Source organism: Syzygium oleosum, unplaced genomic scaffold, assembly GCF_021117445.2.
Source record: "Syzygium oleosum isolate NSW1041296 unplaced genomic scaffold, Sole_v2.1 Sole_v2.41, whole genome shotgun sequence".
Lineage (NCBI taxonomy): Eukaryota > Viridiplantae > Streptophyta > Magnoliopsida > Myrtales > Myrtaceae > Syzygium > Syzygium oleosum.
Genome location: NW_026607525.1, coordinates 521,732 through 533,796, shown reverse-complemented (window position 1 = coordinate 533,796; position 12,065 = coordinate 521,732). Strand labels below are relative to the sequence as shown.

At 36.9% G+C, this 12,065-nt stretch overlaps 2 protein-coding genes across 2 annotated transcripts; both read right to left on the bottom strand.

The window, feature by feature from the left end:
- Positions 1–358: 358 nt before the first annotated feature.
- Positions 359–1,960, bottom strand: LOC130136038 (pentatricopeptide repeat-containing protein At5g66520-like). Its single transcript, XM_056306015.1, has one exon. It carries the CDS (start codon positions 1,958–1,960, stop codon positions 359–361), a length of 1,602 nt encoding a protein of 533 aa, XP_056161990.1.
- Positions 1,961–3,829: 1,869 nt separating this feature from the next.
- LOC115663962 (uncharacterized) lies at positions 3,830–11,136 on the bottom strand. Its single transcript, XM_030585920.2, has 9 exons — positions 11,124–11,136; positions 10,355–10,649; positions 5,823–5,922; positions 5,601–5,687; positions 5,433–5,486; positions 4,843–5,007; positions 4,686–4,740; positions 4,427–4,569; positions 3,830–4,210 (listed from the first exon to the last, which is right to left on the bottom strand). The coding sequence occupies exons 1-9, from the start codon at positions 11,134–11,136 to the stop codon at positions 3,830–3,832; spliced, it is 1,293 nt and encodes a 430-aa protein (XP_030441780.2).
- Positions 11,137–12,065: the final 929 nt, after the last annotated feature.

Sequence of the window (12,065 nt, the reverse complement as noted above, 5' to 3'; positions counted from 1 at the left end):
TCGAATCAAGATTAGAATTAAGCTCCTTTTAAGCTTTAGTTTTTCGGTGGGGCCCTCCTTTAAAGCTGTAGCTGACAGCCTGAGATTTGAGAGTGAGTTTTCATGTCTCGCTAGATTAGGAGTCTCCCAGGTAAAAGAATTTCAAATGTATCAATGATTATCGGAGTTCGTTTTTGTGTTGATATTGATTTGATTTGGCAGACAAGAACCCATCAATGATGCAATTCTTATGGATGAATGCAAGATTGATAACTCACTGAGCTTGATACAAGAATCAAAATGTTACAGATCTAAAGAATGGCTAATCCTACCAAAACTCTCTGAAGTCCTAGCCCAAATCACTGTCCAGGAGAACATTTCAATTAATGTACAACTCGTCCAAGTTTACCATGCTAGAAAAAGAATCAAGTACTTTACACATCTCCAGTGCCTGTGGATGACAAAAATCACTGGCGCGGAACTCTTTAACGATGCCATTCACTTCGATCACGCTGCAACCGGGTAGCTTTTTCATTCGGGCGTCCGAGATCAACTTCCTCAAGTCATTAGCCTGATTCTCCCAACCAGCTTCTTTATAAATATTGTACGAGAGTACACGAGTCCCGCTATCAGTTATGCCCATATCAGTAAGCTTCTTCCAGATCCTATTCCCGAGTTCTACATTCCCATAAATGCGACACGCGTGTAGCAATGCTCCCCACACATTAGCATCCGCTCCTCCTAGTCCTCCGATCTTCTCCTCCATGAACTTTTCGGCTTCCTCCACCATACCCGACCTGGCCAAAAGGTCGACAACGCATGCGAAATGCTCCGACTTTGGCCTAATGCCGTGGATGTTACCCATCTCTTCGAAAAGCTTAAGGCCTTCTTTAGTCATCTTGGCATGAGTACATGCCGTGAGAAGAGCAACAAACGTGGTCTCTGTGGGTTGAGTCCCATGTGCAATTATTTTCTTAAATAGCTCAAGAGACTTCACTATGTCTCCATTCAGAGCGACCCCGGCGATCATAGCGTTCCATGCTTCGGCGTCCTTATCAGAAATATTGTGAAAAACTGACAAAGCCAAATCCACAAGACCACATCTCGAGTACATATCGACCAGTGCCGTAGCTAATATGCGGTTCGAAATGAAATTCACCCGCTTAGCGTATGAATGCACCCATAACCCTTGAGTAACAGCACCGAGATGTGCACAAGCAGTGAGTACACTAACGAGAACAGATTCATTAGGTTCAAAACCCACTTCTTGCATCTGCCTGAATAAAGAGAGAACCTCCTTGAAGTCGCTGACTCGAGAGTAAGCTGCCATCATGGCACTCCAGGATATAACATTTCTCTCAGGCATTTCGTCGAACAAGAGCCTCGCATTCTCCAAGTCCCCCGCTTTCCCATAACCATCGACCAGTGCAGTCCATGTGACCACATCCCTCACAGTACTTCCATCAAACAGCTTCCGCGCACTCTCCAAATCGCATACCGACGAATAAAACTCGATCAACGCGCTAACCACAAAAGGGTCGGCACGATACCCGAGCTTAACGACATGTGCATGGACCAGCAAACCAATAGCTTTCGAATCGGGACCCATAAAGACGCAAGCTTTGATCAGTGGCGGGTAAGTATAGTTATTGCCCTCGACCCCAGAACTCAACATATCCGAGTACAACGACACCGCCGTAACAGGGGACCCGGATTGCACGTGACCTCTGATCATGGTGTTGTACATGAAGGTGCTGCGGCAACGGAGATGCTCGAAAACGGAGCAGGCGTAAGAGAAGAAAGAAGGGTCGCCGGAAGTCGCGGCGGCGGAGAGCAGAGGTCCGATGGCGGATGGGTTTCCGGGGAGGTGGAGCTTGAGGACGTGGGCGTGGAGCTGCTTGAGTTGGCACAGAGCTGTGCATGTTCTCGCGAGGGAAAGGAGGGTGGTGGTTTGGCTGGCCGTGATGGCCTTCTGGGTCATTGGCAATGGTCCGTCTGGTTCATCTTCTTGGTGTCGCTCCAACGAAAAAAGACCAATTTTTATCTTCGCACCTACGGGGTGAGCTTCTTAGGTGGACCAAATCCATCCCGTCATTGAATGTCGTGGCTTGACTTGAGAAGGACAATAGAACCATGGAAAGTCACGTGCAATGCTCACTTCAATACTAAAAGTTTTCGTCAGCTTACTCTAAGTGGCATCATTGGTAATCCTTGTCCGTCACTTTCTGAACGCCGTAGCCATCGCCGATCGAGCTGTTCACGCCTCGGAGTCTCGACCGTGCCTCTGTTCTGTTTTATTTTTCAGATTTGAGCGACCGAGGTGCTTTGCATTTGCTCGATCCTTCTTCGCCGGCACCGATCACCATCTTTTACGCCTCCAGGACATCAGCTCTCTAGTTTGATCGCCGTTTGTGACCAACAATCGCACCTTCAAGGCCATATCGACCACCGCACGCAAGTCATCTGTTTTGCCCTACTTCTCGGTCAAGGAACATGAAGTGCCTCAAGCTCGTTCATTACTCCCTCGCTAGCTTCGATCTCCGTCATCCACACTTCCAGGAGCTTCTATAACCAACTTGATTACCAACCACGACAAGGATTTGCTTGTTTGACAAGGTAATACTTCGCCCTCAATTTTGATAAGCAAGAGATTGAGACGACGTCGAGGGAGACAAATCGAAAAGGTTATACTTCGCCCTCAAGCTCGTTCATTCCATCTGCATTGGGGGCCAAATCGAAAAGGTTCGGATGTGGGGTTGTGGTCGATTTAAGGGTTCCAATTTGGGAATTTCCTTGCAAATTGCAATTTAGGGTTTAAAATTTTGGGCAAAACACAGAGATGGCGTTATTTTGGGCTATATATGCTGATTGAACACGTCGGTGAGCCATGCCAGATAGAGAAAGTAATAAAAAAATGGTCACGTTAGATTTCCGGTGACGATGGCACTTAAGTGATTTTTTTAAAGTGACACTTAAGTAACACAATCTTTGAGCTGGCAGGTTTTTAATGGGCTGATGACGTAGTATCCCATCTCCACCAAATATTTTTCAAGAATAAGACTTTATCAAATAGGTCAGTTCGGTTCAAGCTACTTTGCCTCTTCGGAGGTCTCATATTTTGTTCTATTCTTATTCTCTTTTATACGCTAATTAATGAGGAAATTTGACTGAATTTTTACATCTAACAGTTCTCTCCTTTTTAAATTGACACAGTTCTTAATAAATGGAAATTGATAGATTCTATTTTTGAAAAGATTGAGAAACTCCTTGTGCCTATAGGTTTCGACAAAATGAGTATTGCTAAAAATTACTTGATAAATGCTTGCCAACTATATTCATACGTATTTTTTGACCCGTGAGATCTAGGGTCAAATTCTTTTTGGATAAAAAATTAAGTAGGGTACCTATTAATCACATTATTATTTGCGGGTAGCGATGACTCGAAATTTGGCAATAAGACCATTAGCAGTAACATCTCTAATATTAGCCGTGACACAGCAATTGTTGCCACTAATCATATAGTTTGCTGTAGGAAGTCATTTATAATCATTATATGCACAATAAATGATTTTATCTATACCAGCATGCCTATTTTTATATTAAAGTCTATCCATACTAATCTTGACCGCTGGTAATTGCAATCTCACTCTCAATCTCAAGAAAGGAAAAGAAAATGTGAAATACGAATCGTAAAAGGGAGTTGATAAAATTAAAATAGATGGTTTTTATCTACCACGGGAAGAAGGAAACGAAAATAAAAATCACTAATTTACAAATAATAAAGTGTGGAATAGAAAATTGATAGCTTTGTTATTTGAATCGCTCAAGATAGCTTTGTCATCTTAATTTTCTATCCCCTGCAATAACCCCCCGGACCTCCAAAACTAATGGCATAGCCACTTCGATCTTGTTTCACATGGTGATGGTTCACCAAACCATAAACATTGGATCTATCCACCCACTCCCTCGTGTTATCCGAAGGAGGTAGGGATTTGCCATCTGATCGAACCCAATGGAGTTGTCGAAAGATGGCAGCATGCTTCAAATTATCATAAGGCATGTGACCATTTCCCATTGGGGGACAGATCCCATCGCTTCCAGCTGAGCCAATTCCTCCCCAAGCTATGTATTGTGAGCCATCGCGCAAATATGAAAATAGTTCCTTTGGCCAGTAGCCTACTTTAATCTTTGCCCCGAGCACAACCAACCACCAATTCCCAGTATTTCGATCCTGATTATAAAGAGCTATTGATAATAAGTGCTAATGGAAAAAATTGCAAAAATTATCTAACATGGATGCAATGATGGATTATATGCTTATATGGATAACTTTCAGTAGGGCAGAATGATAGCGAAAAATTTTAATTTTAAGAACAAAACTTTTAGTAGCTAATATATTTTAGCAAAAAATCATTACCTTAAGTACCATGAAAAAGATCAAACATACCTGTTCGATATCAATTGCAAGCTCATATAGATCTCCACCATAAGTAGAAGTAGGTTTTAATATAAAACCGGGGGTTACTTCCCTACTCACTTGGACGAAACCCGGACATAGTGCATTATAGCACCCATTGCGATAGCCATCACCTTATGAGGACAATGCTTTAGTCAATGAGATTCAAATAATCTTCAATTTCTAGTTTGGCTTTCGAAAATAAGGGAAAAATGCTTTAATTAAGAATTAACAATCATTCACAGCTCACCCGTCCAATACGTGAACAACCGAGAAATGGTATCGCCAAATAATGGTGGAGCAACCTAGAAAAATAAGAGAATTTTCTCTCAAATCATTTTACCATATATTAAACTTATTATGTCCAAAAAAATTTATGGCATTAACTTACTTGAAAAATCACTTACCATCCAACCAGCTATAATCATGCTAACATTCTCCGAGGGACCAGATTCAATCCACACATGATGTGAAGTAAATTGATCAGGAGTAGTAGTTAGATTGTAGACCGTCACACGTCCACCTCCTCCGTATTTAATATTTTCTACCATGAGGTCTGTTAGAGAAACCACCTACAAATGATAATTTGTAAGTTAACCACCTAGAAATGATAAATAATCTCATATTCACCTATGCTTACCGATCTTACTTTAAAAGTTGTATTGATTTTTCTTTTACTACACAAATCATGGAAAGAATAGATCTTGAGATTGTACTAAGTGGACATTTGATATGTGGGCTCATAAAATTTAGAGACACATAACCTCATTAGTAGAATGGAAAAGAAAAATCACTGATGTTATTGTATATGTGTAGATATGCATATGAGCATGGGAGAGAGCGATAGTACATGTTGATTTGGAGAATGAGGACTTTGCCCCATTGCCGCGACAGATGGTATCTTGGGCAGGGACCTTGCGCTCACCAAATCTTCTTTTGTTACTCGACGAATGGGTACCGTTCCAATGGGGCAAAGCTCTCTCAACCCAGATCTTACCGATTTTGCAATCGGAGAAGTTTTGCGCAAGCTCACGTGTAGATTCGGCTCTTTCTACAAGAAGAAAAAACTGATCATAGAAGTATCAAGTAGACCATTTAACCTAAATTATTCAACATCGGTCCACATATTCATCAGTTGATTTGAGAGAAAATGATCAATTTTTACCTGAACTTTATGATTCTTCAGTAGGGGATGATCAAGTGCTGGTTGCTTGTTGATATCAACACAGTCAATTGTGTCTCCTTCTTTAGTCTTGATAAAATCAAACAGAGTTAATCAATCGCAGAGTAACAATCGTATTTCGAAGATTAACCGGATAAATTGCAATACCTCCGTGAAATTTAAATGGGATTATTGCAAAAAAATAGGGGGTTGAAGGAAAATTACCGTAAAAGTCTTGATGGATGGCTTGTTCATTATTCTAACCTGGCTTTCCAAATCTAAATCATCCTCGTCGGAAATATTTGCCATCTCACGTGGAGAAAGACTGAAAAATAGGAGCAGCAACAGCACAAGTTCCAGATTCAGGTTCATGGTGATGAAAAGAAGCACAAAGCGAGGCCCTCTTCTTCAATCAATATTATTTGAGTTTGAGCACTGCAATGAGAAAATCTTTATTCTGCAAAATGAATATTATATACTGTGGGGTGTGAGAGGGATACACTTACTAAAACACCCATTTATTCTCCGTCTTAAAAAAAATGTATTTAGTCAAAATGTTTTTGAAGATTTGATCTATTTGACAAAGTGATTTTTTATTTTAATACAATAGTGAAGTATTTAACTTACAAAGCAAAATAAAATTATTCAAGCAAGTGTGGAAATTGGTACAAATTTAAGGAGTCGTGAATTGATTTGTTAGAGATTCAGTTTAAGTTTGATTTACGATTTTGTCCCTCTATTAACGTTAAGCCATTGTAATTTCACCATGGGCTTTTTGATGGAACTTAGTAGGAAAAGTTCTATGAGTTTTTTTTATTATATACTCGCAAATGGGCAAGAAACTGACATTTAAAAGATGGTCAAAGATAATAGTTTTTGATTCCAAACATAGCAAAAGATAAATGTTTAAAAGACTAAAAGTTTCCTTTGAATAATGCATGTTTGCCACTTGTCTCATTCTTTAATGATCATATCACGCATACTTATTGCAGCCAACGGTATACTCGACTAGAAAATATACATATCAACTTCAAAACAACAAATGTATTCATTAAAAAGAAAGACATTTAAGGTGTGACTAGAATTAGAGCATGCTAAAGTTTTTCCGTAAATTAATGCAAACTCCTTCCACGTTCATTACATGCATAACTAGTTCTAAGGCCTATCTATTGTCCATGACTAAAGTGTTATGTAATAAAGGTTACAAATTCAAAATGCAATGAAATTAAAAAATATATATGAAACTGAAATTGAAAGAAGAAACCAGAGAAAAGTTATATGCTACACAAGATACTTTTAGGTAGGGATTTATCGAAAAGAAACTTCTTGGGGGTGGCCAGGTAGGCCAACAATATATAATGAAGAACTTTTCTTTAATCCAAATAAATAAAAATTTCAAGTATTTAGAGAAAAAAAAAGCTTTTAATGGTTTGATCTATTTGAGAAAGTAAATTTTAATTTTTGTGAAGGGACAGATTATTTAACTTACAAAGAAAAATAAAAATATCCAAGTGAGTTTGGAAAGTGCTAGAAATTTAAGAAATCTAGAGATTCGGTCTATGTTTGAATTATGATTTTATCCCTTTATTAACATTATGCCATTATTGTACTGTATAAATGAGCACACGCGTTACATGTGTGCAAGAAACTGACATTTGAAAGATGGTCAATGGTAAATGTTTTTTAATGCAAGCATGGTAAATGATAAATGTTTAAGAGACTAAAACTTGTCTTTGATTAATGCATGTTTGCCACTTGTCCCTTATGGTCATGCATGCATAATTATTGCCATAGCCAACATTATTCTCGACAACTAAATATGCATATAAACTTCAAAAACGACGGATTTATTCATTAAAGAGATACGTTGTAGAGCATCGAGATGCTAAATTTTTTTCCGTAAAGTAATGCATGGTTGCCATTTTGAAAAGAGTACATGACATTTGTTTGCAAACTCCTTCCACGTTCATCACATGCATAACCAAGGCCTATCTATATTGTCCAAGACTAAAGTGTTATGCAATAAAGGTTACAAATTCAAATTGCAAATGAAACTAAAAAAAAATAGAGAAACTGAAATTGAAAGAAGAAGGTAGAGAAAAGTTATATACGACACAAGGTACTTCTAGGTATAAATGGATCCAAAAGAAACTTCTTGGGGCGGCCGGGTTGACCAACGATATATAATGAAAACTTTTCTTTATTATAAATGAATGTAAAATTCAAGTATTTAGATAAAATTTTTTTAAAGAATCGATCTATTTGAGAAAGTGAATTCTAATTTATATGAAATGACAGATTATTTAACTAAAAAAAACCTTAGATATTTAGTTTTTGTTTGAACTACGATTTTATCCCTCTATTAAAGTCATGCCATTATAATTTCACCATAGACTTTTGGTGGAACTTATTAGGAAAAGTTTTTCGAGTTTATTTTACTATATACTAGCAAATGAACGTACACGTTACATGCGTGCAAGAAATGACATTTGAAAGATGGTTAAAGATAAATGTTTTAATTACAATCATTAAAAACTTTTTCTCTAAAAGTTTAAGAGACTAAATATTATCTTTGAATGATGCATGCTTGCCACTATTAAATGCATGTTTTCCACTTGTCTCATTCTTCCATGGTCCTATCATGCATAATTATTGCCGCAACCATGGTTATTCTTAACGATCGGGTATACATATGAACCTCATGACGACAACTTTATTTATTAAAAAGAAATGCAGTTGAGGTATGACTAGAAATTATAACATCGAGATGCTAAAACTTTTCCCTAAAATAATGCATGATTGCCATTTTAAAAAGAGTGCATGCTAGACATTTGTTTGCAAACCCCTCTTTTACGATCATCATATGCATAACTATTTCTAAGGCCTATCTATTGTCCAAGACTAAAGTGTTATGTAATAAAGGTTACAAATTCAAAATGCAAATGAAATTAATAGAAAAACAATAGAGATACTGAAAATTGAAAGAAGAATAAATGACGGAAGGTACATCCAGGTAGCAATGGATTCAAAAGGAACTTCTCGAGACCGCTGGGCTGGCCAACAACATATAATGTGGAAATTTTATGTAATCCAAATGAATATAAATTTCAAGTATTTAGAGAAAGAGCTTTTAAATATTTGATCCATTTGAGAAAATGAATTTTGATTTTTATGTGAGATAACAGATTATCTAACTTACAAAGAAAAATAAAAATATTCAAGTAAGTTTGGAAAGAGCTAGAAATTTAAGGAATCATGAAAGTAAGAGATTCAGTTTACGTTTGAATTGTGATATTGTCCCTCTATTAACGTAATGCCATCATAATTTCACCATAGGCTTTCGATGGAGCTTATCGGGAAAAGCTCTTTGAGTTTATATTAATTCTTTTGAAATTTTGAAATTTTTTTTCTTTTTCTTTTTCTTCTTCCAAGTACGGCGAAGGTCGCGAGGCCCTCGCCGACCCTTGCTAGACTTGGAAGAAAACAAAAGAAAGAAAGAAAGAAAAAAATAAAAGAAAAAAGAAGAAAAAATAATTAAAAATTTTAAAAAAATAATATTAAAAATTGTTTACGTTAGCCCCAGCCTTCCTATGTGGCACTACCGGCGTCCACGATAGTGATTTCCGATTAAAATTGGCCGGATGGACTCAATTGGCAAACTGTGAAAAGGTTTAGGACTCAATTGGCAATTTTTTTAGGGTCGAATCAATTGGCAAAATTGAAAGGATTTTTTTCGGATCTTTTCGTCCTATTTTTGTTTTTGTTTTTGAAATTTTCTATTCAATTTTATGACTGAACTGATAAAAGTGCAATATTAATTTATGACTTTTTGGACAATTTTGCTATTAGATGAGTCCCAACTCCTTGACAGTCAAATCTTAGTGACAGAGGAAGCAACATAATATGCTTTGGTGGCTAGCTCTAATAAGCCACCGGATGAAAAATGGAGCTACTAAGTTTGATCTATCAAGGTTTGGGCACTCCCTTGACAATCCAGAATCTTAGAGCCTTCGTTGCTCAAAAGAAGCGCAACTTACTTTTTCTGGTGGAAACTAAGAATCATGGAGCAATTGCAAAAAAGAGTAAAGAAGCGTCTCGGTTTTTAAAATCAATTTGTTGTTAATCTAACGAATTGGAGGTGGGTTAGCTATCCTATGGGATGATTAGGTAAAATTGATATAGAGTTTGCTTCAGTAGATTTTGTGGACTTAATTTGTAATTTCAGGAAGATAAAAAGTGGGTGAGAGTTACGTTAGTGCATGCCCCTAATGATTATCAAGAGAGATCCCTTCTATCAATCTTCACTAGATAAGCTCTCTTAATTCCCTTCCTTATGTTTTTTTGGAAGATTTTAATGAAATACTTTACTACTATGAGAAAGAAGGGAAGAGAAAAGCAAAACATTATCATCTAATGGCTTTAGGAGATTTTTGAACTCTTGTGTATTAATGGACATTGGATGCAAGGGAAGTGCCTTCACTTGATTAAACAATAGAGAAGGGGAAGAATTTGTAAAGAAGAAATTAGATAAGGTGTTGAGCAATGTGGAACAGAGGGGAGAAGGATGCCAGAAGAGCCAAAAGTTACGTATGACGCTCACTTTAGTGCCAAAAGTTTTCATCGACCCACATAAGTGCCAAATCAAAGAAAAAACGATCACTTAAGTACTTCCGGTGAGAAATTACGTCGCTTTTATAATTCAAAATTTTATTTGAGGTAGCATTTTCTCATAAAAACTAGTCTACATGGATAAATACTTGTGTAAAAGGACGGCGTTCCTCCGAAATTCATTTGACATCTTCTTCACCTTCTTCTCCTCCTTCACCATCCTGTCCACCACCGCCCATGGAGCCACCACCCAATACACCAGCATTGCCACCTCCTCCGCTACCTCGACGAGTTTGGCAACCGCAGAGAGAGCATTGCCGTCTACCCATCCATCTACTTCGAGGACCCCCGCCTCCACAATGCCTACATCACTCTCCAAGCCTTGAAGTAGGGCATCATCTCCGACCCCAACAACTTCACCGCCAACTGGGTCGGTTCCTTTGTCTAAGATTTTTTTAAAGTAACAGTTAAGTTATTCGAATAAAAAATTTTGGTATTAAAGTGAGCGCGCCGTACATAACTTTTGACACTTTTAATGTCATTTTCTCATGTTTGTATAGAAATGCATAGAAAATTCTAAAATTTATCATTAAAGTACAATTGAGTTTTAAAACTTTTAAAAAGTGCAATTAAGTCTTAAAATGTATCAAATTGATGCAATCAAGTTATTCTGTTAACTCCGTTTAACTTGGCTAACAAAAAATGTTGACTTGACTTTGTTTATATTTTTTTATCTCACTTATGTGGCAATAACGTGACTAAAACATGAAACTCAAAACTAAAACGACATCATTTTAGTCCAAATACTATTTAATTTATATTAAAATAAGCAAACTTAAAAAAAAACACACACACACAAAAAAGGAATCTAAGTGAGGGTTGTTGGCCTTTGGCTAGGGCTCGGCGACCCCCGCAAACCATTCGCCCACATCGCCGGCCCTCTTCAACGATGGTGGGATGGCGGCGGCAAGGGCTTATCTGATTTTTTAATACAAATTTTATTTAATTTATATTAAAAATAAGCAAACTTAAAAAAAGAAAAAAAAAAGAATACGCAGTTTAGTCATGTCAACGCCACAAAGGGTAGAGAAAATAAAAAAAACTAACGTCAACATTTTTCGTTAATCAAATTTGACGAAGTTAATGGAAGGATTTGATTGCATCAATTTGAAAAATTTTAGAATTTAATTGAACTTTGAAATTTTTAAGACTCAATTGTACGTTCGTGACAAATTTTTGAACTTCTAGTGCATTTATCTCATATTTTTATGTACACACAAAGCATTATTCTACACGTGAGAACCACGTGATGCAATAAATTGCATGTACTGCGTCTATATGTATCGAATGTAATTAATTAATTTGCCTATAAATGATATGAGCGTAGTGTTTGTGCTAAACTAAATCTGGACAATCGAAATTAATAGGTCCTATATAAATCCCATTAGGTCCGATCCATATTGAGTTTAATATATAATAGATCCATGGAATATTTGCTCACAACTAGGTCAATCTATCGAATCACGATAACTTAATATTATGGGCTCGGACAGATCTCACGCGATTACACCCGATCTATCTATTCAAATCTAGATAAGAATATATCCCCATATAATGGATCTCAAGCAAGGACATTCATATCCGATTTGACTCATCTACAACTTTTCACATAGACCACACGATAAATGGTTGTGATTCTGGCAGAGTCGTTATTGGGAATTGAATCATATTGAAAAATATATCAATGCATCAAGCGGTTAGTAACTACTAATAGAAAAAAGGTAAATATGTACATGTAATGTAAGTAGTAGTTTTCTATATCATTAATAACTTATAACTAAAAAGGACTTTGCAATACAG